The 27924-nt window shown below is 40.2% G+C and overlaps 1 protein-coding gene across 1 annotated transcript; it reads left to right on the forward strand.

The window, feature by feature from the left end:
- Window positions 1-52: 52 nt before the first annotated feature.
- Window positions 53-27923, forward strand: ccdc85al (coiled-coil domain containing 85A, like). The gene is made up of 3 exons (XM_026303176.1): window positions 53-298; window positions 1652-2744; window positions 27832-27923. Exons 1-3 carry the CDS (start codon window positions 53-55, stop codon window positions 27921-27923), a joined length of 1431 nt encoding a protein of 476 aa, XP_026158961.1.
- The last annotated feature ends 1 nt before the right edge of the window (window position 27924 follows it).

A 27924-nucleotide genomic window follows, 5' to 3' on the forward strand; every position in this document is an offset into this window, starting at 1 on the left:
ACGAGCCTCTGAGTAATTTCTGCCCTTTGTCGCTGCCAGAGGAGCTGTGCCAATGGAGAAAGCGACTCCGCCGCCCCAGCCCCAGCTCCAGCTGTCGATAGCGAAAACTGAAAGTCCGGCGGAGGACATCTCCGGTCTCACAGACGAGGAGCTGCTTAAGTGGACCAAAGAGGATCTGGTTCGGCGGCTGAGGCGATCTGAGGCCGACAAGATGAGCGTGATTCTGGACCACGGGAATCTCATCCGAGAGGTCAATCGCAGCCTCCAGCTACACTTGAACGAGATCAGGGGGCTGAAGGTGAGGGGGCGCGCATTGGTGAAGGATGAGATCATAGGTTTGGAGCGCACCTGAGAACGCGCATAGCAGGATGGATGTTCTGCTGTACAGAAAGCGCCTTTGCAAACAGAATAGATGGTATCACTGAAGTTCACTTTGTCATTGTGTGGGTCTGTATGAGGATGTGATACGGATAAACGTAGAGCCCGTGTACACATATGCTTTCTATGCGTGCTTAAGGTAGGCAGGCTGATAGTTCTCATTTGACTTTTGCTGGGGATGTGGAACGTTCAGGCTTTTTAAAAATCAAGGAGACTTTTTTTTTACTTGTGACCGCGACCATTTGGCAAAAATGCATTTTTACAAGTCAGTTTATGAAACACAGCAAGTAGGACTGCAACATGTCATTAAAGTAGAAGTACACTTCAACATTCTCATCTGTGGCCAAATCTGCACCTCTGATCACATGCCAGTGCTAAAATCTGGAGTCCAGACCTCTCTCTGGTTTAGTTACACACACCTAGTGTTCCTTAAAGCCCTGCAAATAAATCTACCCTAGACTAAATGCAGAACAGTTTTCTTCTGGAACAATGCAGATTGTCACTTTCTTTTTCAGTAACCTTTACCCACTGCCTTAATTTTCTGCACTGCTGATAATAGGAATATAGCACAGTGTTTACCTTTAACATTGAGACTCAGCCTGAGGTAGCCTCAGATGAAACACATGGGGATCATTTGCCTTTTTTGGAGACCTCCTCACCACCTCCATCAATTTAAGCTTCCTAATTACACAGGAAAAAGCTGGAGGGCAAGAATAGGAGAGAGAAAGAGAGTGGGAGAGGGATGATAGGGGGTTTGGGTGTGTGTGTGCGGGGAGGGGCAGAATTCAGTCTACAGAATGACAGAGAAGGAAAGAGGGAACTGAAGAAGGTTAACTAAATGTTGCTTATTAAATATGTGTGATTTCACTGCACAACCCAGGCCTTTATCTGTGTGTGGCCTCTGTGTTTCCTTACAGAGCATTCTAATCTACATTATATAGTTCATGTTGAATCATTCACAATGAGTCAGTGCTTTTATGGGAGTGACAGATAGGATTAGGATTTCATTCCATTATGATTGTATACAGCATTTGACTGATATCTAAAAGAGCAGTGAAGTGGATTGGAATTGAAAAATGGTTACAGAGATTTACCTTGGAATATAATTAAAAATGGAAGAAAAAACAGTTTTGTCTGGTGCACAATCAAAAGCATTTGTGTTGTTCCACTGATCACAACTGACTTCATTTATGATGCTTCCTAATGCTTATTCCTAATGCTCAGTTGAACTCATCTCTCTTTTCCTTTTTTTTAAAAATTTCTTCCTCTTAAGGACATTAACCAGAAGCTGCAGGAGGACAACCGCGAGCTGCGGGACTTGTGCTGCTTCCTGGATGATGACCGCCAGAAAGGAAAGCGTGTGTCTAGAGAGTGGCAGCGCCTGGGGCGATACAGTGCCAGCATCATGCGTAAAGAGGTGACCCTCTACCTCCAGAAACTGAAGGAGCTGGAGCTTCGACAGGAGGAGGTAATACGGGAGAACCTGGAGCTAAAGGAGCTCTGCCTGCTGCTGGATGAGGAGAAGGGAGTGGTAGGTGGAGGTGGCGGAGGAAGTGGAAGTGGAGGGGGTATAGGAATGGGAGGGTGCCGCAACTCCATAGACAGCCAGAATAGTTTGCTGCTGGTGCCTGGGCAGGGCCTCCTAATGAGAGACGTGGGTGATGGGAGCAGCACATCCAGCGCGGGGAGTGCTGACAGCTCAGATCATCCTCATCATAAGCAGCCTCACCTGGCTGCAGGAGTGGGTGGAGTTGGCAGTGCTGGGGAAAAAGGCAGCCCTGAGCTTGTGCATAAACCCAGGTGTAGCAGCATCAGTGGCATAGGAGGAGGAAGTGGAGGAGACAGGGAAGTGTCCAGCCCTGAGCATCCAGCTGGGCGCCACAGGAGTACAAGCCTGGAGTATCCATACACCCTGCCTCAGCTCTGCCGACCCCGCTGCGGCTCCATATCTGTGCCTGACCACAGCAGAGTCATGCGGGGCCTCAGCCCAGAGAAATATGGGAGGAATGTGGGCCGACGCAGTCCAGAGCAGCACCCCAAGCACCACAGCTCTGACCTCCTCCTGGGCCAGAGGCAGCACTTCCTAGGCCAGGGAGGTAGTGGGGAGCTTTTTCAGAGGCACCACAGGAGCAGCATTAGTGGTACGGGCTGTGGGAGCCCCGAACCCCGGCAGGCACATATAGGCACCGGTGAGCACCATGAAAAAGGCTGTGTGGTCCAGGGCAGCAGCCCTGAAACACATAGGCACCAGTACAGTATGAGCCCTGATCATGTGAAGTTTGGCAGCCCTATGCGAGAGGGGCAGAGGAGGCCAACTGGAGACGAGCTGTCGCCACATCATCGGAGCATCTACAACGGCATGAATGGTAGGTGTGTGTGTGTGTGCAGGGACATGCTTCTATGTGACTGCATGTGATCACCCTGTGTTTTAACCTTCTAATTAAAAAAAAAAGGTACTGAGATTATCTAGCTTTCACATGCACACATCAGTAAATGATGCTGTGTGGTTACAACATTTACTAGGAATGATGTACAGATTCACACACACACACACACACACGCACACACACACGCACACATAGACCCATACACTGATACAAACCTGATCAACAGACGACCTTCATGTTTTGTTAATTAATTGTTTTTTCTCTGTGCAAGAAAGTTGCTGTAAGGTAGAGACATTTTTTACTCTGAAAACTCAAACTCTTACTCAAACTGTACAAAAGGAAATCTGTTGTCTGAGATGTGATTGGAATGCTCTTATTTGATTGAGAAAATAGAGATGCTTAAACTTATTCTGACTGTTGCAAAATTTACAGCACTATTGATTTTTTTGGTGTCTCTAAGGAGATGTGGGTTGGCTCGATGGATGAGAGAGAAAATAAGGGGTTTAGAAATATTTATTTTACATGCTCTGTGTCTAAGTTGAACAGATTTCACTCAAATGAACCATGCTCAGATTTCAGCTTGTAGTGTAGTGTTACAGCTGCTGGCACAGAAAGACACAAATACCTGCATCTTTTCTAGAAGATGATGAATTTGCCCCAAATTTTTGCTGCAGTGATGCTCACCTTATTGAGACAAGTGGGAGCTGAGGATGTCAGAGAGAAGGAGAAATATCAAAGTACCAACTTGGCTGCTGTTTAAATACCCCACAGTGGCTGATAATGATTTCTGAAAAAAAAAGTGCTGAGTGGAACAGAGCTGGCAGAAGCTAAAGGACAAACTCCTCAAGGTGATATATTGGCCTGACTTGGCAATATGAGGCTGAAATTACTGGAAAAACAAAAAGAGTCTACAAAGAGCAGAGTAAAACCAACTCATATAGGCAGGGTTTCAATAACTGTTCATGAGGTTTGCAATAGTAATGCTAGAATGTATGCTATAGTTACTGATTGATTGGTCATTTAATGCTGATTGAATGTTGGGCTTGATGAGACTTATTGTAAATAGACACCTACAAAGCAAAAAAAATCACTGGTTATATAGTGCTAGTTTTTAATTCGAGCTGGCCTTAAGAGGTTTTACACATGAAAAACAGTGTGCTAGTCATGGGAAATACTACTCAGTCTGTGGAAATGTCATATAACGTCACCTGTGGCTCTAACCCTGATGATGTCATCATGATGTAATCAGTGTTATCCCAGCTTGGATCTGGACAAATTTTAGTACAAGTACAAATTTGGCCAGAAATCCTTGGTTACAAGCTTCATCTGTGGATGTATGAAAAACAGGGCATGCAGGGATGGTCTAAGGAAGAGACCATGCCAAGTTGCATTATGGGAAATGTAGTACTTTGACTCTACAAATACTAGAGACAAAAAGTCAGGATATCTCAGCCTCTGCTGCTTGATGTGTCAGTGATTGTGTCAGTGAATGTTCTTTTTGTAAACTATTTTTTTTAGTTCAGCATTATGAAACATTAAATCACTAAAGTGCCCTTTTTTTATACACTACAGCCTCGGTAATGACTCGTTCTAGCCTTTTTGCAATCTCTATGGATTGCACTGGATTATTATAAAGACACATACAACTTTGATTTGGATCATCATTCTGTTTCTACTTTAGTTCTCTCTGCACTCTGTATAAGAGTTTTCAATCTTGATGTAACCTGAAACCCATATAATGTCTATAAAAGGCCATGGCACATTAATGCTTCACAAATCCTTAATTGGAAAATGCTGCGAGTGCACCGGGCACTCACTGGCCCTCAGGCCTGGTGGTTTGCCAACTGTGGCATAACTGTTGTGAACTTAGCTCTGAGTAATACACACACCAAATAGCCTTTAACCAGGGCCATAAAGACTTCATTAAGCCTGGGTGAGAGCACAGTTTGAGATTGCGTGTTTTGCTATGGAGCCATATTGTACATCATGGCTTGTTGTCTGTCAGAACAGCTGTTCTGTCTCTCGGTCTCTATTATGATCTGACAAGGACACTAGCTTCAAGTGTCACAACATGATATTTACAGTTAGATCAAGACATGCAATCAACACTCAGCCAGGCGTTAGAAACTTGTTTTTTGTTTTTTTTTGTGCAGACACTTAATTAGCTCCGTCATAGCTTAACAAAAAAATACTACCTTTGTGTTGCTGACAGAATAAAATACGCTAAAATACTACATAGCCTATCTATAGGGCAGGTAATAACAAACAAAGAAGGATGAATAAATATAGATAAAACATTTTGTGTGATAGATAAGTTAAAGAGAGCATATTTGTGGCCATGTCTGTGTGTGTCATCCACTGACCCATCCTTACAGCCATGTCCTTTATTTGGACAGAGAGGGAATTTAATTCCTGTGAGGATGTAGTACACTCCACTCCCTTGGATTATCCTCTAAGCCCTTTGCCTAGTATTATTTCATTTTTTATGTACTTTCATGTGTGTATATGTGTATATATATGTGTGTGTGATTTGGGTGGGTGTGCTAAAGTGTCCCATCCAGGGTCACCATAGCAGTGTAGGTTTTTTAATCCGACAAATGAAAGGCTCATGTTCATATGCCACTCGACACTGCAGAAGCTCATTTAAATTCCTGACAAAATCCAAAATGAGACCCAAACAATGCTCTGACCTCTGCAGCCTTTTAATGCAATCTGCTGTCCATTCTCTTGGGACGTTGATCACATCTATTACAAGTGGTAGAAGAGAATACCCCTAAAATGTCTAAAATCACTCTCATTTTGGCTGTGTAAAACATGACTGAGAAGTTAACTTTTTGCAAGTAGAACCTGAACCTGAAAAATCTCCCTCTAACCCACCAACATGTGAGGCAGTAACTGTTGATGCTAAAATGAATGTAGTGTAGAAAGGCCAGGGAGTATAAATTAGAGATTTACTGTAATGTCACTTTGGAGTTTTACAAGTTCATGAATAAAAATAAATATTGCCTTGCCCGTATAAAATAATAGTCCTATAAAACCTGTGTATGTGTTATTGAGTTTATAAATAAACAGTGGTGTCCTAGATCAAAAGTATCATTCATGTCATAGATTCCCTTTTATGGACAAATACTCATGAACTGCCCTATCCTGACCCACACTGGAGGGCTGATTGTTCCCTAAGCCTGTAGGATCTCTGCATCCAGAAGGACTTTTTTTTTAAAAAAGAGCAGAGACTTAATCATGTTTTCTGCTTTAGCAATCACAAGTTCTGCATATTAGCTTAAGCTGCTCAGATGATCGGAAGGAGAAAGAAAGGCTGCATGGGGAAAAAAAGACACTGGTGGATCTCACACACACACACACACACGCAAGACTTCATCATGTGGACATTAAACTGACTTATATCAATTTCCACTTATACCCATATCCATTTTGTCCCCAAAAGGAAGTTGAACCCACCCAATCTGACTGTGTAAACAGATACACACTATGTGCCCACAACACAAGTAATACAAGTAGGCTTACACACAGAGTGCTTGTCTTGTATGGAAAATATGTAGTTTACTGTGATAACAGTAGCAGGTTTGCTATGAATTATGCATTCTTCATTTTACATAGAGAAACATGCTTCTCTTTTCTAGTCAGCAATCAATGATTCCACCCCCTGAAATGGTCAAACTCTGAAACTGAAACTCTGAGTAAGACGTTTTATCAGCTGCAGCTAGTTACGTAAATAAACCTAATTCCGCAGTTTGGCTGAAAACTGTTGCTGACTGAGTCATTTTATAATGAAAACTGTATAAAAAGATGCAACTGATATGTATATACTATAACAATAAAAGCTGGAGAAAGTCAAATGGCAAAAAGTCAGCATCCTCAGCCATTAGCGAATGATCTATAGACACAGAAATAAAGAAGCAGTATTGTTGTATTTCAGCATAGTGCTACCTAGCAAAATATTCAGATCTGACTTTTATTTTTGTTTTTTGTAGTGTAATCCTGCTTAGCTTGCTATAGAAAAACATACTTGGGCAGAAAAGAGAGGGCAGATGCACATATTACTGATGAAAAGCCTTAGGACAGATAAGTGTAACAAACAAAACAAACGCGTTCACATATAATGAATTTGGCTGGGGTTGCTGGAGTGTAAACTTCGCCAACCAGATAAACACATTGCCTAATTCAGTCCCTACACTTTTGCTCTTGTGTCAAAAAAAAACAACACCCACCAAACTCCAAATGCATAGTAGCCTATTGCTACCCAAAGCCTGACGGGCATGCCATGGCTGATTACATTTGCTAATTTATGACTGGACAAGAGATTTAGCAAACAGTCAATAAAAAATATATGTATTCTTAACAGAAACTGAACCTTTGATATAATAGTTTGCTGAACTTTGGCATAATTATGTCCATCTCTATTTACTCAGAACTAGCAAACACTGGCAGCATTGTCTAACTGTATTCTTGAACATCCTATTAATCTTTCTAATTGTAGAATCAGTTGAGAATATCCAACTTCTCCAGATGTTGTTTAGAAGTGTTGCTGCCTGTCACTGCTACAGGAAATCATCAGTGAAGCTTTGGCCTCTCCCTCTCAGCCGTCACTGAGCAATCCAAGCTATCTCCCTCTCTTTCTATCGTTCTCCTCTCTCTGTCTCTGCCTCTCGTTCTGTCCTAATTGGCTGCTAGTGTGAACACCCAGCTGTCGGACAGGGAGAAAACGCTGATTACAGAGCCCTCTTTCTGGAGCAGGCCAGAGGATGTACTGTTTGCCAGGCTGAGCTGAGTAAAGATGGTTGAGGAAGTATTTGAGTGGATTACTGGCTGTTTTCTTCCCCTCTTTCTCTTTCTGTCTTCCCCTCTGTAACACATCTTCTCTTCCTCTGACTGGTGTCTGCCAAGGCAGTGGATGGAAAGCATCCCCTTGACAAAGTGTGAAGTCTCACAGCCAAAGGAGCATGAAGAAACTCAAATGTTTGTCACAGCTGCTTGGCATGAAAGGATTTAGGGGAACATTAGGATGCTGTAACTCAAATGGATTAGTATTATTACCAGGCAGCCTCACTGTAATAACACCTTTACCTTTCTTCTTGAAATCATGTATTTTTTTATCATTTAAGACCCCATTAAAATGTCATGTCAGTGCCTTTTTTCTGTAAATACAGGTAGTTATCTTCATTTTAAGATTAAGTAGTCCCTGCATGATGTGTTTTATCATTGAAAACAGCAGAGTAATGAGAGTAGGTTCAAAACTCCAAAGATAGTTGAGATTCCTAAGGTGGATGTCTTTATCACAACCCCACATAGGGGAAAATGTTACTTTTAAATGCTACCATGGCATTTGAATTTCTAATCACACCTGAGACCAATTATCCCAAACACCATTGCCTCTAGCCCATCAGAGCAACCATTAACCAAGGAGTGCATGATTAGGCATTTTGTTTATCTACCTCTGGTGCATATCTTTGTCATTTTAATCAAGTCCTTGTCAGCTTTGTCTCTTTAAAGCCTTCTCCACCTGGACAGAGCACAGTGCAGCACATTGTAGTTCATCTGTGTACTACTTTAACAAAACAAAGTACTTTTTGATTGTTTGTCTGAGTTTCTCTTGAGAAGCCTAACGTCAGCGGGAAATGGAGTGTAAAATGTGTCTAACAAGACTACAGAAATGTTTTTGGTGAGCTAAATGATAAATAACTAAAGGCAAAGAAAAAGACCATCAACTGCAGACAAAGCCATTTTAAAAATATTTTTGATACAGCTTTAAAAAACAGTAGTTGAAAAAATATTAAGTCAAAATTCAATAGTATGTTGAGGAGTTAGCTATTAATGTCTCCAACCACTTCGCACCCTGACAGCTCCAGAGTAGCAGTATGAGAGATGAAGGAGGCTGCTTGGCATGCTAGCATTGCTCCAGCCCAAGCCGCGCAGTAGCTCCAGTCATGTGGTAAGCACGCACACCCAGTGGAATGGAGAACAGTCTTTGTCCTCTTATGATGTGTCAATAGGGAACAGCCCACTGAGCGGGGAGGAAATTAACTTGCTAGGCCAGGCAATTAACTGGAAGTTGAATGGCTCTTAGGTATGAAGGTGGGCCCAGCCCTCAGGAAACACATGTCGGTGCCAAAGTCACCAGCAGTAACCACATTACATTTATTTTGGCTTTAGCTGTAAGTCATGCTGAGAGTACCTGGTGATTAGGTGGCAGTGACGGTGGAGGGTAAAGTGTATTGAAGTATGCAGGCTTTCATTGAGCTGAGTGTTTGGCAGCTTCCCTATGTTTTACTGCCTATAGGAAGATGTCTGCTTTTTTTCAGTTTTCAATTTTAGGATATGGTAAAAATGCTAGAGTGACATACATTGTCATCAGTCATTAGTTAGCAAATTGACACAGAAATGTTTGTTTTACAGCAGTGTTAACCTTCTGAATGTACATCTCATTATGTAAATGTTATAGCAATTTTACATATGACAGTGTCCCTAGTAAAACAACATTTTCAAGACCCAAATTTAATGCACATCTTGCTCTGCTTTATATAAAGCTTTTATATAGACCACATAATGAATGTGAATTAAGTATGTTGTAATCCTGTGCTTTTCCACTCTCTGACATTAGGTCACACCAGACAAAATAAGGCTACTTTGTTAAAACCTTGCATGTGTGCATCCGGTTTTTAATTTTTAAGCAGGAGAATGTGTTATTCTGTGATGGACTGGTGACCTGTCCAGGGTGTACCCCTGCCTTTCATCCAAAGAGAGCTGGGATAGGCTCCAGCAGATCCCTGTGACCCTAAACATGAATAAGTAAATAAATAAATAAATAGATGATGGATGGATGGAAGGATGTGTTATTTTTTCTTTGACTCTTGGCTAGCTTTTACGTGGTGCCTGTTTTTTGCACATTTGTATTACTGGTCAAGCAGCGGTGATGAGCAGCTTTGCTGCTAACATTTCTGTGATGGTTTTTACAGCCCCACCATCTGTTACAAGAGGGACAGAAAATGAGATAACATATCAGGAGCATAACATGTAAAAACTGCTGCAGCTGACAGCACTGCTATCCTTCCTTTTCACTACATCCAGGATGTAGTTATCCATTTCCTGGGACATAGATTTATCTCCTGCCCGTATTGTGCATTATGTTCATTTGATGTAATGTTTTTCCTGATGAAAATGACAGCAAGGCATGTGTGCAGCTCCCATTACTGTTAATAGATGGGCTGATCCTACCAAATGATTGGCACCACTGTCATTATATTTATATCATTATCCCTTATAGTTCTCTGTCAGCGGTGTCTTTTGGTCTGTGAGATTTCCTCTCACAGATATTGAAGTCAATTTCATTACCCCCTATTGCTCCAGACTGACTGGCCCATTTCCTTTACTGTTTCAGAAAAATGTACATTTAATTACCTCTTTCATCTGACTTTGTGAGAGCTTTAGCTGCAGGTAAAACATGCATTGGAGGGAATTCTTGGGTGACTTTAATATTTTCTTCAAATGTAAGCTGATGATTTCCAGGTAAAATTGTTTTGCTACTAATATCTCGTAATCTTCTAGTTGCATTCAAGTGATATGGTCATTTCATCCTATATTTAGTCCTGTATAACAGAGTGCTAAAAATCACATTTTCACCTCTTTTAATGTGAGAAAAACTGTGTGAGTTGTGTGCAGTACTTTAAAAGCAGAAAAATGTAAATTCTTACTCACACCCAGATGTAACCCTGAAGGCGCCGTACACTACTGTTAACATTAGTTCATCCTATAGGGGTTATGTGAAGAAATGTTGCCTAAATCCTATATTTCATTTCCTTGTTCTGATTTAAACTGCCTCGATAATATATCTGGCGCAGTATACTGCATTATTTCCATCTAAAACAAACGGCTTATTAAGATGACACGAGTATGAAAGCATCGGTTGTTTTCATTACAAAGAGAAGGGATGAAACAAAAAAAGTGTAAACAACTTTCAGCCTCAGGACATGGGTCATGAAGGTCCAAAGGCTTGTGGGAATTGAGAAGACAGAAGTCATTAAATCCAGGCCCTTGGTGCTACACCAAGCAGCAAAGAATTCTGGGATGCTTGAAATCTAACGTAATTTAAAGCTAGTGAAATTTCCAATATTGCATTTGAGCCACACATGCCACAATCCTCTACTTTCTACTGCATGCGGGGCCTGTTACATTATTCATTAGCACTGAGGAGTGATGACATGGTAAAATAGGACAACAGCAGTTTATCTTGCAAATGTTTGCTTAAATTTTTAATTGGCCTTTGAGAGCCATGGCAGAATGCATACCATGCCATTGTGAGTGACAACACTGGTGCTTGTTTGTGAAATTTGAAGATGGAGGACAAAAGCAACAAAAGAAGAATAAAGGGTTGATGTTGTGACAGCCAGTTTGTGTCTATAAATCTTTTCAACAGTATTCTGTATAAATTTTCCCTGCTCTGTTGATCTCTTTTATTTAAACATGACTCATGATTGATTTTAGAACAAATTTTGCATTTTTAAATATAGTGTTTATCCATCAAGCTAAATGAACATGTGTATGATTAATGTATGAGTTTGCACATGGTTGCATGTGTGCGCTCAACCTTTTGATGTGGCTATGTGTCTATGTCCGTGATCACAAAGGGGGCATATCTAAACAGACACACACACACACACACACACACACACACACACACACACACAGAGAAACAGTCCTTGTAGGTTTGATCAAACTACTGGGCACCAATTATCCAGCTCCCCTCCAGTGAGTTTCATGCTTTCAACTCTCCACAGTCTACTTCAGCCTCTCAGTGAACCACACTGCAGATACCAGGGCTTCAGGTTATTTGCTGTTCCTACACGCTGCCATCACTCATGCCATTCCAGTCTACACAGCATGGCAGTTATTGGTCTCTAAGTCATGTATTTTTATTCTTTGCGTACTTAATGCAACAACAATCGGGTGCTTAAACAATTAAAATATTATTACAGTAATACCATGTGGGATTTTTGTCAAAACAGACTAAATACATAAAAAAGAAGAAAGAAAAAAAAGGCTGCCATCTGAAAAACTACCATTTAGGCTGCTATTCAACATTGTGAGGTTTAATAAGTGTAACACTGACAACAGACTAATGAGTTTAAGCATGGCAGATAATATTAACACATCAGGCCTGGAGAAAAGTATATCAGGAGCGAGAACAGACCTTTGTTAGTGAGGACACCAAAACAAATAGGCTTTGGGACTCCAACCTGAAGCCATAAGTTAGGCTCTTCTGTGAAACAGTGTTAGCCGCTGACCAAACACTGACTTGATTCTATAAATATCCTGTCTTTTTCTTTCCACATGGTGTGTTGTGGCCACACATACGCTCCACATTATGCATTCAGAACTTACCCCCATGCTGCAGAGCTGCACATGACAGCGCTGACTGCAGCCGCCTGAGGGTTGTTAAGACAAGCAGCTCTCCTGTGAGGCAGCCTCGCTGACTGACTGACTGCCTCTCTGATTGTCTGACTGACTGCTAGCTAAACGGAAGGTCACTGAGCTACTGCGCATTTCCACAGGCTCTCCTGCCCATTCAGCTTAAATTATTTATGTGGCAGATTTTTAGAAGATCTGAGGGAATGGCCATGTGAAATTACCTTGCATTGATCCCGTAAGTTGGGGGCAGGGGGAGGATGCAATTGACAGATCAAAGAGGACTGAAAGATGAACTGCCCCAAGGAGAGCAGATTTGTGTGTTTACTGGCTTGACTGAGACATCAATAACAGCTTGATTACTGGTTTTGACAAATTACGCAGAAGTCATTTGATTTTTTTTCCAAAGATCTTTTATTGTCATTGCTGATCCCAGTCTCCTTGAATATTTTTCATCAAACATACGAGATCTGATTATTTTAAAACATTCTGTTAACATATGAACTGTATGATTATGGCTTATATAGAATAACAGAAATAATTGTCATTGTGGCTGCAGTGGGAAAATAATTCTATAGCTGTGATTTATTGAATGTGGGAGCAGCTTCTCCTGAGCCAATATCACAGATCTCATTCTGGGGAAATTTAGAGCCTGTCACTTGAACTCTGGTGTACAGAGTGGGAAGTTAAGGATGCTTAGGCCCTACATTATTCTGGAGTAATTACATTATCTATATACTCTTCCTCTGACCCACACCAAATCCCCTTCCCACTACATTTGTGTCACATCCTGTTAAATTCAATTTTGACTTTAACACCCTGCCCATAACTAAATCAACAAACACCCTGTGCTGAATGTTTTCTCACTTTATAAGTCTCCTTGAAGAGGTCATACACGCTGGTTAGAGTTCAGAAAGAGCAGCTTTCATTAGACACTGATCATGTTGACTTTAAAGGGCTTCTCTGGATTTTGGCACATATAGCTGGTGTTAGCTGGACTGCTACATCTCAAGACAGCAGTTTTTAATCTTGTGACCTGTGTGCGTGTGAGACCTTGAGACAGCAAATCCATTTAAGCTAATTATCCTTGTGCTTGAGGCACCCACGTTTGAGTCCTAAGACCCGGAATTGAGTTAGCTTGAGGTGCAGAACAAGAAGCTGCTGCTTCAAATCTTTTATGCAGCATGTTTCTCCATTGGCATATCTTCTAAGTGTACACTATTAGCTGTCTGAAAATGTCAGAGCTGTTATAACATTAGTGAGACTCACACAAAACGATAATGCAATGAGGCAAAAAGCATGTTTTAAACTAATGTGGACGTTCTAGGCGAGGTAATGAGCTAAAGAAAAGAGGGGTGCCAACCTTCATACAGCAGGGTGATGACAAGGCTCTGCTGATGTATGTTTATTATGAAAAATCATTTAAGTATTTAGTGACTGGCATCCATCCAAAACCACATCCAGAAACTGCTGGGATGTCATTGTCAGATCACTCTGCATTTGACTGATCCATCAGAGCCTGTTCAGACAAAGTACTCTTACAACTGTACCGTCTACAGTACTTCCTCTTCTGTGTGCTTGTTTATGTTGGTTGGAGATGGCTACTTGCTTGTCTAGTTGTACTGTGGAAGACGGAAAAGTTAAACACACCAGAGAAGAAGCAAATAACACAACTGTCATTAGAAAACTGGTCAGTCCAAACAAAGGGAAAAATAGGATAGAGCTTAGCTGCCATTTTTCTTTATTTTCTCACTTCTGTTTAGCTTTGAGGTTAGAAGGCATAGACATAAAATATGACAATATGACATTATATCCATTAACAGGCATAATTTCTCTTACCATCAATCCAAAACCACATTGAGAAATTGCTAGGATATAACTGCTGAAGCACTCGGTTTGTATTGATCCAGCATGTTCAGACAATGTCCTGCCTCCAAATGTACCAGCTAACAGCTACACATCCTGTAGACTTCCTGCACAGTCGTCTGTGTTGCTGTCTTAGGAGGAAGTGAGATGTATTCACCAGATGTATTTACCAGTCTCTTAACTGGTTTGTGAACTCTGCTTTAGGTGTGAGTCAAGTCCCATTCCACACACCCTGACTTCCAAAGGAAAACACCCTCCAGCCCACTCCTGCACACCCCCCCCCCGACTCTTTAAAGGAGTTTTCATAGCTATCTGTGCTGTTTTGCCTTGTCCCCCTCCCTCCAGATAAGATAAACACAGTCAGTGAAGGGGCAGGGAACATAGTAAAGGGGGCTACTAGTATCCTTCACAGAATTCAACGGTCACAAGAGTGTTATGAATATTTAATGTGAGATGTTCATGCACCAAGAAGAGGAAATGTGCTGAAAATATGATTATGGACTCATGAGAGGACACCATTGTGGGACAGAGAAAGAGAGAGAGAGATTAAGCAGGGGAGCAAGGAAAAAAGAATTGTTTTGAAAGGCTAAGGAGGTAAAGATGGATATCATTTAGAGGTTGGATTGCTATAGATAAAGGCATTTTTTTTCACTGCTTAACTGAACCGGGTGTTGCTAAAACTGCTCACAGAGCCACTGAACTACAAAAGAGCAAATATCATATATCCAGTACTTTAAAATAGCCTCACTTTAACACAATTTTGTTTGACAGCAACATTTTTCTGAGAGGCAAAAATAAAGCAGTGAAGCAATCTGCAGTCAAGGATGCCAAATGCTTGTGTTTGAAGACAGCAAAGTTGAGCATGATAGTTCGATGTCTTACTGGAGTGTCAAAGAGTGGACGAAGCTGTTTAAGCTGTCATTCCTAAGCAAAATAAATGCTGGTTTCTGTGTCTCGTTGTTTGCTTTGTCAGATACACTCCATGGTTAAAGCCCAGATAAATCTATCTGCCTGTGGGTGCACGTGTGTGTGTACATTATGATTCACATTTAGCCAACACTCTGCCTGGTGCTACTTGCACCATTGCATCAGAGACTAAAATGGATGATGGAAATGTGGAGCATTTGTAAACATTATTCTTAACAACACAACACAACACAACACAAAATGGTGGCCATGGAGCTAAGGGTCTCTTTAAATTTAATGTGTCTCTGGCACTGGTATGGTAAGCATTTTGTAAAGTGGTCTATAAAGCTGAAAGAAAAAGTATTCAGAATGGCCATAAGACTCCAAAGGGTTAAAACTGATTAATACATATGTTATATCCTTTTTATTTGATTAGAAATCATGTAATCTCTGTCATGGGGTGCCAGACATGTTGTATGTTGTACAGACATGCTGGGTGGAAGGATGAAATACTGTTCGTCTAGGTTCAGTCTGTTTTTGTGAGAACATTGCATGTTAATACACATATTCCTATTTCCAATTTTTACAGTTAATTTATGCTCATAACTGGTAGTATTCCATCAACAGTTTTTAGGAGTCATTTTGCCTGGTTTTGGCAGTATAAGCAAAGACACATCAGCTTAAAATCATTAGATTAATGAGGCGCTCAATTATTGTGAACACAACACATTTAAAACCTGTCTCTTCTCTTTCTCTCTCCTCTCCTCTCCTTTGTCTTTGTGTCACAGCTTTGATATCAGCCGGCTGCTGTACTAGTAACTGTAGAAATGTCAAGCTATGGGACAGGTAAGGATCCCTCTCCTCTTTGTTTCTTTTTCAGAAACCTCTTTTGTGTTAATTAGAGTTTTTGAAAGAAGAACAGTCAATGAAGGTCACTGTCTGTTCTTTCCACAAGGGCCCATAATCCTGTAATTACTCTGTTCTACCATGCAGTGTTCTTCCTTCAGCTGGAGTTTAAAAACCTATTTGCATTTAATTGTTGGGTTGGAGGACACTTTTAATTTACTTTAAGTAATGACAACCAGAAATCCCACAGCCAGGAGGGTATAAAATATGCTGTAGGATTTTTTTCACTTTGGTTTTTCCTAATCGGCAGGTGATCAACAAAATAGATTTTGTTGTGACCCTGTGTCATTGCAGGGTTATGCTATGAGTTTGGTGTACCAGATCTAGATGAATGATGTGTTTGCATTCTTGCTGTGGCTAAGGTGTAATCACAGTGGGTTTACAGTGAGACTACAGAGTTAGAGGTGACCCCATCCTGTCCCCGTGTGCCATCCTACATCTTCAATCAGGCCCCAGTGGGAGGGCGAGATGGCTCTATTAATATTTAATGACTGCAAGACAAGACACTCCTGTCACACAACACACACACAACTATTTACAAGCATCAACTTTGATAAAAGTGTGTTCCTTCTTTTTATTCACATTTCAACCCATCACTCTTCCTGTGCCTATGATTTTTCAGCCTACTCCTTTCTAACTTGTCTGAACATATCAATGACTAAGTTGAGGAAAAAAAGAAAGTGCAAAGCAACGAGGATGTACTAACAATGTAGACTGAAGTCAGGTCCCATGGACGGCCCTCTCCGTTATGGTGGGGACAGACACAGGTGGAAACAGCAGGATCTGTCACTGATAAGCAAAACAAAAACCTGCAGTGATGAACATCTTACTCACTCAAACTCCTTGTCTTTTTCACTTACTGCTCTACACAGACTTTTAAACATTTGTCGATTAAACTATCTGGGAAAATGGGACAAGTTGTAACTAACTGCTTTGTTAGTGCTTAATGAATCAGTTATATGTGTTTTATGGTTCTGTAACAAGCGAAGAACATGTTTTGGGTTGCCAAATCTCTTTGCCTGGTGTTAATCCCCCTGTACTGCAGCTCTGGAGCATTTGTTAACAATTCAATAATAATCATAACTGCAGAATTTATAGATTATTGTAAGACTGACCGAAGCAAATTACATTCAGGGTTAAACTGAGGAGTTGTGTTGTTATGAGAGACAGGTAACCTGAGGTTATCCAGCTAGAAAATACAGGTGAGTTTGTCTTTGTTCACATAAGACATTTTGACATGTCACAGTAGGAAAAGCATGGGCCTAAATAATAAAATGAATGAACTCCAGATAGCTGCTTCTGGTTCAGAGCCCTGGTATTAGGCTACTTAAACAGAGGAGAACCACTGTAACACCTGCAGCTACAGTGACAAGTCAAAATGTCTCCTGTCAAAAACATTCAGAGTAATGCAAGGCCACACGGACTTTTAGTGGTGCAGTTTTTTTCAATAAAAGTGCGTACAAAAATACAATATGTTCATTTAATACCACCAATTCACATCAACCACCTCTCAAAAAGCCTTTGTTAATCTAAGCACAGACACAAAATTGCATAAGTCCCTTTAGTATTTATTTATTATTATTTATCCCTTTTGTGTAACATTTAACTTTTAGCATTATTAGGCAGTTTATAATTATAATCAATAAACAGCTTATAGTTGTGAGCAGATAAGTCTTTAATATATTTGTTAACAACTTGGTTACCTACTTTGGGCACCCATAGATAGAGGCTACTGTGTAAACAGATTTAATAATAATATTAAATATGTGTTTATAGGATAATTGTTGACAAATACTGTACAGTATCTGCTATGTGCCTATGAACCATTGGCCATACAACCTATAAATCTTAATGATTCCACTTGTTAGAAAGTTGTACTATATACTGTATTCTGATTGATTTGCCATTTTCTGGTATACATTTGTATAAATCTGCAGTTTGTACAAGATCTGTGGAACATCCTTCAAAGTCAGTGAGCAGTAATATCTTCCATACAGTAATTTTAACTTTTTTTCTTGTACAGCTTTGACGCTTCCTCTTGACCTCAACTTGACCAGCTAGGCTGCTCAGACCAAGGGGGGTTTGAAGTGGTTCAGCCCTCCTGCATCTCTGGCCTTGACAGACACGAGGGGCCCTGGACACCACCCTCCACAGCTTCAGATGGTCAGTCATCCATGGCCTCATCCATGTCCACAGCCCTGAAACAGCCTGCCTCCATGACATTTTTATTTCTACATATCGAAAGTTTGAGTGGAGTGGAACAGTTTTGGAGAGGGAATTAGTACAATTGGTATAACTCAAGAAGCGTGCTGCTGCTAAACAGATTAGAGTGGATATCTCTCCCTGCCAACTATGACACGGCTACCTCCCGGAGAGCACCCAGAGAAAGGGAGGGACACTGGGGATCAATGAGAGGTGATGGAGAGGACTCTGCACTGTTGGTGCTGCTACCCTCTGTTTACAAATGTAAATGACTGGTGGAGAAGCACATAAATTAAGCTTTTCATATCCTGCTGTTCTAAACTTTAATTATTTTCTTACACTCTTCCCTCTTTTGCTCTTCCGTTTCCCTTACGTAGCCCTTCTGTTCTCCTGTTTTCTCCGCTCTCTCCTTCCTCTCTGTCATCTTCAGACATTTATCATCCCAAGTGTATAATGAGACTGGTGTAATCTAATGTTCTGTCTCCAAATGCGACTGATCACATCCTGCCATCGTCGCCTCTCTCTTCCTCATAAAATTCGACACATTTTCAGCCATTTCAAATGAACTTAAAAAAAAAAAAAAAACAATTGTCAAAGATGTTTTAGCAAAGAAAAAACCTCTTCCTGTGTCTTAAACCAAGATGGTCAACATTACTAGCTGCTGACAGATGTTCTAGTTCTATAAGATGAAATGTTCAGGTGTAATTTTTCTTTTTTGTATTATCTTTTTTGCTCCCTTAAAGCACCTATATTGAAGCTGGGGAGAAGATTAAATGTTTCTTCATGTTGTTTTCTACAAAGAAGTAAAGTCCAAGTAAAAAGTAGATTATTGGATTAGTTTTCTATATATCTATATAATATAATATGATCATTATTTTTGACTTACTGGTATAGAACTATTAAACGAAGATGCATATAATATATATCAAATAATAAACAGACCTCTTTATGTAAAAGTGTATCATTTGTTCAGGTTTGTTTTGTTGAATGGACTCAGAGGTGAGTGTGTGCTGCAGACCAAGTTCACGTTGGACATGTTCTGAAGCTGATTTTAAGGCTCAGAAAGATGCAGCAATGCCAAGAAAGAAAAAGGGATCACAGCTCTTTCTCAGCTCATGGAATTGTTATGGCAAAAAATTATGTCAGTGTGTGATGATAAAAAAGTAATTAAGCAAAATGGCATGCTGGCTACAACACGTTAAATGCATAAACTGTATATAAAGATGGATGATGTGTCACCATTTTCTCCCACTATGCAAAAATGAAGTCAAAATATTGTGAATACGTGGGCTGCCATCTTGGCTTTACGACACATTTTGAAAGGCCATAAATCATCCAAACAAGACCCATTTTTTAACAACTGAGTAAAAGCAAACCATGTCCACCTGTAATAAATCAGCTGATAATATCTATCTAAAAATGCTAGAAATCAGTTTTGCCCCATGTCCCATCTGCTAACTTGGAAGGAGCAGGGTTTATGACCTATAATGCAAGCAGCTACCAGGAGGTAAGTAACTAATGGGGGTTTCACATCTGGGGGTTGGGCTAACATTTCATTCATCTTTTTAGACAGTTTATAGTTGCGTCCCAATTCAGGGACGATGGCTGGGTCTGAAGGCCGAATTTGTCACAGCATCACGACAGGGCTGTCCCATTTCGAAGGCTCCTCCTAATGCAGCCTTCTTTCAGCGTGAAAGGAAGGCTTCAATTGTTGTTTCATTTGCGACTGAACTTATCCCAGCATTCTTTACGTGCTGGTGATGAAAGCCAAATATGCCGGACACAAGCGGAAAATCAATTAGTGGTCCAACTGTAGCTGTGAAGGTTGCTAGGGGACAGGCGTGGCACTTTGTGATTCAATGGTACGGGCGCAAACAGTTGAATACAGTAGAATAAGCCTTTTCATTTTGGTTCGGCATAGTTCGGTCTATGCAGTCTACAATAGCTACAAAGGTCACGCCTTTTTAGACTGTGTTCTTTGAAGGATGTGGCTCCTGAACTGGGACACAGTTCATGTTTAATGTGATGCCCTCAGATGTTGCCATGTGTCACCCTGTCAGATGGGGAAAAACAAGGCCAAACTGGAAAGAATTTCCTGTTAAATCTCTCATTTCCCTTCCTCTGCACCCATTACCTTTCTTCAGATCCTGACCAATAGGCTCATTCCACACTGGAAACACTACTAAAGATTTCTGACATCATTGTTTATAATTTGGGTAGAGGATATGGCCAACACTATTGTCTATTTTTTGCTACAGTCAGCAAAGCCCATTAAGGACAAAAAACCCCAAAGTATTTTAGTCTGTGTCTTTCTGACTTCTTCTCCTCAAATTCACTGGTTCATGTTAAGACATACAGTGGATACGGAAAGTATTCAGACCCCTTTAAATTTTTCACTCTTTGTGTCATTGCAGCCATTTGCCAAAATCAAAAAAATTCATTTTATTTCTCATTAATGTACACTCAGCACCCCATCTTGACAGAAAAAAACAGAAATGTAGAAAGTTTTGCAAATTTATTAAAAAAGAAAAACTGAAATATCACATGGTCATAAGTATTTACGTGCAACAAAGATAGTTGTAAAATGTATACTTTAATTTTTAATTAAAGTACTTAACTGTAGCACTTTAGTACTAAGTAACTGTCTGAAATAGCTGGGTACCGTAGTTTTTGGCAAACGTCGCTAAGACGGAGTTAAAAATTGCATTAGTTGGGAATTAATCGCAGCTGCAGATTGATAAATATTAGATGCACATGGGACTGATTTAAAGGAATAATTCACTGCCACATAGATGATCGTTTAATAAAACTTGACCCCCAAGATGAAAAATCCTACAACACCCAGAATGCATTTCACCCTGTGTATTCCAATGTCACATCTACTCTAGTTACATTTAATACCAAATTCCATTTGACAAGAGATGAGCTGTAATCAATAAGCACTGAATTCTCTTTTTAATAGACCCTACTGATCATCGATGAATGATGTGGTCACCATGGTGTCCAGGTTGGAGCGCCACTTGAATTTTTGCTTTTTTCCACTGTCACTGTTCATTGTATATGGATGTGTTTACAAAGAACTCTCCACAGTGGTTATACAGAATAAAGTTTAATGTTATTCACCGATAAAAACAACCCATGACTGAATTGGCCCTACGACCTATAACCCATTTGAATGACTCTACGAACTTTAATATTCAGGTTCAGAATAAAACAGCAACATCATCCTGTGCAACAATGTCTTTAGTACATTTTGGACAGCATTTAAATCCTATGGCAGAGACAAATAAGATATATAATAGGCTTTAACCACTCAGACAATACTGTAGTACACACACTTACAGATTCTTTGGTATTAGCATTCACGTGACACATCTAGTTGTTACAGCAGAGTTAGTGGCTACACCCATAGGAAATGAATGAAAGCCATTGTAAGCTTATTACAAATACCAGTGTGTCCTTGTGTGTGTATGCCTTATTGTGTATTAGGCTGCCTGCTGGACAGTGAAGGAAAACCAAAGCTGATCTGGCTTGACCAGTCCCCCATAAATCTCTTTATGGGGGTCTGTGCTTTGTTGGTATTTAAATCAGACATCTTGGCACTGCTGTTACACATTGCCCTCCTATGGGATGCCCTGCTGTGGTCCCCTAGGGTGATTTATAGCATCTGATGGAATGTGCTTTATCTGTGAAACTGTCTTGTTCCAATGAAAGAAAAAAAACAGACAAGGCTCTGTTTGTAGAATTGTATGATTAGAGGGGAAAAGAAAAGCTCTCTGGCCTGATACTGTATAGAAAATAACACAGAGAGAAAATGTTTTAATCAGTGTGTATATTTGGATGTATATAGTGCCTTTAATGTAGTATAATCCTAATGCCCCTATAAGCATTTTGAACATTTCTAATAGGTGTGCTTACAGGATATATTGTCTGCCTGGATGTGTTAACTTCTAGGTTTTGACAATGTGCCAGTTCCATATGTTGCCTCCACACATCTGCAGTGTGTATACAGTATATGCGTTTGTGTGTGTGTGTGTGTGTGTGTGTGTGTGTGTGTGTACTTGTATATTGTCTGTGTGTGTGTGCATAAAGGAGCATGGAAGTAAATGTGTTCAAATGCATGTATGTCTGCAGCTCAATATGCAAAGTCATGTGTGTGGTGTGTGTATGTTAACCAGCGACACAGCAGCAGTTTGATAAAGACACACCCCTGCCTGAGAGAAATGAGAGATTTTATGTGTATTTATATCGATTTACAAGCATCTGTGCATATTATGTATGGTAAGTGTGTGTGTAAAGAGTGTGGTGTGAACTGCAGCGTGTGTGTGTATGTGTGTGTGTGTGTGTGTGTGTGAGTGAGTAAGACCATGCAGAGCCACTGATCTGCTCTGCTGCATTGCAGCACGTCCTGCCCATCCCGAGGTCGCCGTCGTCCTCCACCAGGGCACTCTTCCAAGGTCGCAATAGGTCAATCCTCCCCATCTGCATACCCAGCCGCTGCGGGGGTAAATCTATAAACACCACACCAAATCTGTTGTCTGTTAGAGCAACGAGACACCAGCAAGAACCAGAGCAGGAAATGACCATATACTCAGGCTGCCTCACACATAATAATTTAAAAAAGACAGAGAGCAGACATGTAATGTATACAGATGACCACTTTAGCAATCAGGAAAACATGAGATGAACTACAGCAACACATAGTGTGTTGCATTGTACATGCAAAGAACATGCAGCTGACGTCAGATCAGGTGTTTCTTTGACTACAGACCTGTTTATTGTTGGTTTAGGGAAAATGAGGATTTTTATGGGGACGCTCATATCGTAGTTTTGATTTAGAATGACACTAAAATATTATTGCTTCCTATGTTACTAATTTTGACACCATGTAGAAACAAACAAATAAATAATCTTTAGTGCTTTAAAAAGCATATATATAAAAAAAAAAAAAAGTGCCACATGAACTCCTGAATAACTTTACTCACAGCAAACACTTTTACTGTAAAAGTGTACATTTAAAGTGAATAAAATTAAATATTTTTTTCTTCTGCTTCCACTTGTACTTGCTTGTACTGTGCCAGGCACATTTGACAGTTCTTCAGTTTTTGCCATGATTGACAAAGAGTGAGAGAGTTTGGGCATGACCCAAACAATAGAGCTGACCTGATATTCAAATACAAGCTAATTTAGTATTGGTATAATTAGAAATGCAACTTATACACCATAGCAACTTATAGTCTGGAAAAAAAAACAGAGACAGAGCTAGAGAGAGAGAGAAATAGTGGGAGAGAGAGCTATACACACTCTATAGTATAGTATATAGTCTTTGAAATTGCTGCATCTGGAGTGAGGAAGAAACAGTCCTTCATCTGAACATTAAAGGAGATCATAAAAACATAACTGCTACAATATATAATACGATATAGAAACACAATATCAGAACAAAGCCTGTTTAACTTCTCACTCCATGTAGGTCATCACCACACGCAGAAAAATCACGTCGAAGCTACGTGTCTAACATTTATTTGCTAACGACCCATCTCTAGTACAATAGGAGTTAATTACATCTTCTAATGACTTTATCCACTAAGACTAATGGCCAGCAGAGATAACAGATCTCTCATTACCACTCTGCACATATCTTGGCTGGAATGGAGGGATGGCAGAAAGGGAACCTAATGTGGGCTATTTAAATCTGTGATGCAGTGAAGCACTCATTTCACTTGTAAGGTAATTCTGGCTTTGATAATGTGGGGTCCACACAACCACATCAGCAGGGAAATTTATGGATGATGCACGCTTTGTGATGCACACCCTTTAAGTTGAGTTTAAGTTAAGTTGTGATATTAGACTATATAGAAAAATATCTGACTTGACTTGTCATATGTTTGACAGGTTACGAGCAAAACTGTAACTGCATGTTGCTGCTATCTGAAAATATATCATGTGCAGTTGTGGCTTTGGCCTAACATTTCTCACAGAAAAACAAAGTATGTGGATGGAAAGTATTATGTCCTTGTCAGAGATACTATGATGAGAATTTAGGCCCCAGAAAACAAAGTAGGAACATGAAAGGAGACAGCTGTCCCTCAGATCTTCAGGGTGAAGCTTCTTCACAACTAATGTAATTTGGGTTTTTTTATGTCATCCTGTCATTGCATGATTTTGCTCTGTTTTCACACAAATATCAAACACATTTTTGTGGTTACACAAAGTCTCACTTCATCAGTTTAGTTCTGGTGCAATAAATTACATCTGCAATTATTCACCTGCTTCACAAGTACCCAGTTGCACCATCTGGTTGCATCAATCCAAACCTTTTCGCTCACTCATTTCTCAGGAAAAACACTTCACATCTTACATGAAGTCTTCTAGGCAGATCTTCAGGGTGGCAGACTGCTGGAGCAATAAAACAACTAACACCAACAAGTTAAACAGGCTTTGTTCTGATCAACTCAGTAATTAAAAAAACAAACAAGAAAAAAAAAAACAAAACTTTGGCAATACGGTGGCATACTGACTGGTATTGTGATGACTTGCGATGATCATGCAGATTGATGGACAGGTGCGCTGACTGATGGATGCACAAGGAAAGAATTCATTCTATTTGCAGTTGCAATCTGTGTGTAATTAGCATCAGATTTACCAAAGGCAGCAGTTAATTATGCAATTAGTTACTGGTACTGCCTGCTTTTTAAATGCACTGTGCAAGGGATTTATGTGAAAACTGCTCCTTTCTTCCAGTTTCCCCTGAGAAGTTTTTTGATGTGCTCACAATGTCTGTAGTCAGTGAGATTTTGGTGTAGAATATAAGTTAATTAAATGTTCTGTTTCACACCAGTATACAGTACAATCTGTACCTGCTTTTCAGAGTTGGAGAATTTCACTCTTAAAATGATTTGCAGATAGAGTAAGATGAAAAGATAGATGTGAAGTATTTATTTATTTATTTATTTATTTATTTGCTGTCTCCTGAGTGGGTGAGCAGACTCAAGAATGGGGAAGTGAGATTTAAGTATTAGCACAATGCTGATATGCAGTGACAGCAGTGGAGGCAGGCAGAGACAGGACTCGAACTCAGAGAGAGAAAGAGAGAGACTGGACTGAATCATTGAGACAGGAGTGAGAACATGAGACCGGAGCTTTACACCAAGCTCCCACATAAAACTCCTCCTCTAATTTCCTGACCTCTTGTCCCCATCCTTCCACGTCTACATCTCTGTGTTTTCACTGTTGTGTTTTTTCTTCGTTTTGTAATTACAGTAAAGTATAAGATGGAATCTGTGCATACCTTCCAGCCTTTCCGGAGAAAGTGTGTTACCCAACTTAGACTTATTTCAAACATCCGTGCTGGGCTGCTGCTGTACACATGCACTGTAAATATGATGTAGCTAATGTAACTACACATTTTGGCTCTGCAGACTGTGTAGACACATGACATAATTGCTATTGTTGTGTTTGTTAATGAAAACAACATGGGCCTGTTTAATGAAGGGAATTTCTTTCTTATTCATTAAACCCAAACACATTAGCATTTTATATTTTGAACAAATACAGCCACCATAAGCCTTTGATTCATTAATTACTACTCAAAATATGAAAATGAAAGGAACAAACGTTCATAATAAAAGGATGGAAATTAAAAGATCCAAAGGAGTTTTAATCAATATTTTGTATCAAATATTACACTGAGTCTGGCACTGATTTAGTGGCAGACTCTGGATGAAGAGTGTTTCAGTATCAAAAATGATTCAGCAGATCTAGCAGTATCACCTTTTTTTCTGTTCCTCCTTGTATAAAGCTAGCTGTGTTATACTAAGAGTGGAAACTGTAGCCCCAAGCTGCTAGCCTCCGGCAAAGATGAACTGCAGGTCTGATTGGCTCACTTTTAACGCCACACCCCCAGATTCTTTCCACTTTCAAACTTGTAGTCTTCAACCTCAAACAACCTCGTGATGTTATTTACCGCAGCTTATCAGACTTTGTTCAGCCACAAGTCTTTGCACTTCTACACTTTACACCTCAGTCTTTATTATACAGTAGGTTAGTTCTCCCCCAGGACCTCTAAATTGACTTTCTTTTATAAAATCAGCCAACTGTTAAACAATGACTTACATGACTATGAGAAGGGGGTAACCTGTAGTGATGAGCCCACAGAGGGTGATACAAAAATAAAAGGGACAGCTACATTTTTCTGAGCAAAGAGTGGCCATATTTCTTCCATATACCCCAGCTGTTATCCCCCGGTGTTGACTGACAGCCAACGAGATTTTGTGCACCAAAACCAGTCCAAATGTGGAAATAGCATCAGACAGTGATGCTATATTTGTGCATGGTATATACTGAGCTGGAGGAAACATTTGGCCCAAATACTCACCAGGAGGACTGTGCTGCTGGGTGTTCTGTATTCTTCTGTGGAGAGTGTTTTGGCATCTTTTAGCTCATTGTTTTTATTTTCCAGAATCCAACTTTACTATTTTGGTTCAGTTTCACTTGTCTTGTCAACACATGCATGTAGCCATTTTTCAGTGAAAAGGTCAGAGTTTCAGAGCAAACAGCAGAGTTAGCAGCTAGCTGATGAATACTGAGAAGTCTTTAGAACCTTAAGTGCTAAAACATATTTCACACAGAAACCAAACACATAGTAAAAACCAAACTTTCATCAAGTGGCCAAAATTATGACCCCAAATTCCTGATTAGATTGCTCCATGTCTGCTGACTGTGAAAACAGGGCACATAATCCTTAAGGTATGATTGGTTTACAGCTTCTTTCTCTCAAAAGGCTTGTTTTTCATGCATCATAGGAATGGAGTCCCCACAATAAGACTTTGGCCTTTAGTAAAAGCTTGACCTTATCTCAAGATACACTTAAGGTAGAAAATGACCTTATGTATGTTACTAGAGCCAGTGCAGATACATTCATGCCCAAAGAATGTGAGAGGAAACGAGTGCATAACAGTCATGAACCTAAAGAGAACATGCAAACCACATCATGCTTGTCGGTATGAAACCTTTTTTTTTTTTTTTTGAGAAGCTAACTAGGACAGAGCAGGCAGAGAGAGCCTCAGCTGGACGTGATGGTACTGAAGAAAGTGGGTGGGAATTCACTGCACTGCTTGGAGGCATACCATGTATTAGATGCACAAACAGCACCTGATACAATGACAAATTTGTATCATCTGAAGGGGAAATGCCTTTGGTTGCTGATTTGCTGCTTAATCACTTTACAATCTTTCTGTTATTGTAGCAAAAAAACACTTTATTAGCAAATGTGAATTTCTAATGTAATTTCTAACATTATGACTTTTAATCTGTCTTTGTCAAATATCAAATTAATAAAACCACATCTACCTGAGTGATGATGCCAGGAATAAGCCACCAGCCCCAGCTGTCCACACACACACACACGTACACACACACTGTAATTATCATTTGACCCAATACAACAACTATACCAGACAAACAAGCTGCAGCTGGATGTGTCCAGCTTTTCTCCCACTTCAAAGAGACAACAGATGCTTTGGTTGGCTTCTAAAAATGCTATAACTACCTCTCTCTCCACTTCTCTTTTATGATTCTTTATTCATCTTTTCATGTTTGCTTCCTACAGCATGTGGGGGGTGCGAATCTCGTTCACACCGTGCCTTTCTGTGTTCTTCCGATGTCTGCATGGGGAGACATGAATTTTGGGATTAGGCTGATTGGTGACTCTAAATTGCCTGAGGGTGTGAATGTAAGTGTGAGTGTGTGTCTGTCTCTGTGGCAGCCTGGTGCTCTGTCCAGGGTGTACCCTGTCTCTCACCCAATGTCAGCTGGAACTGGGTCCAGCCCCTCACGATGCTGGATGTGCCAGGATAAG

Source organism: Mastacembelus armatus, chromosome 1, assembly GCF_900324485.2.
Source record: "Mastacembelus armatus chromosome 1, fMasArm1.2, whole genome shotgun sequence".
Classification (NCBI taxonomy): domain Eukaryota; kingdom Metazoa; phylum Chordata; class Actinopteri; order Synbranchiformes; family Mastacembelidae; genus Mastacembelus; species Mastacembelus armatus.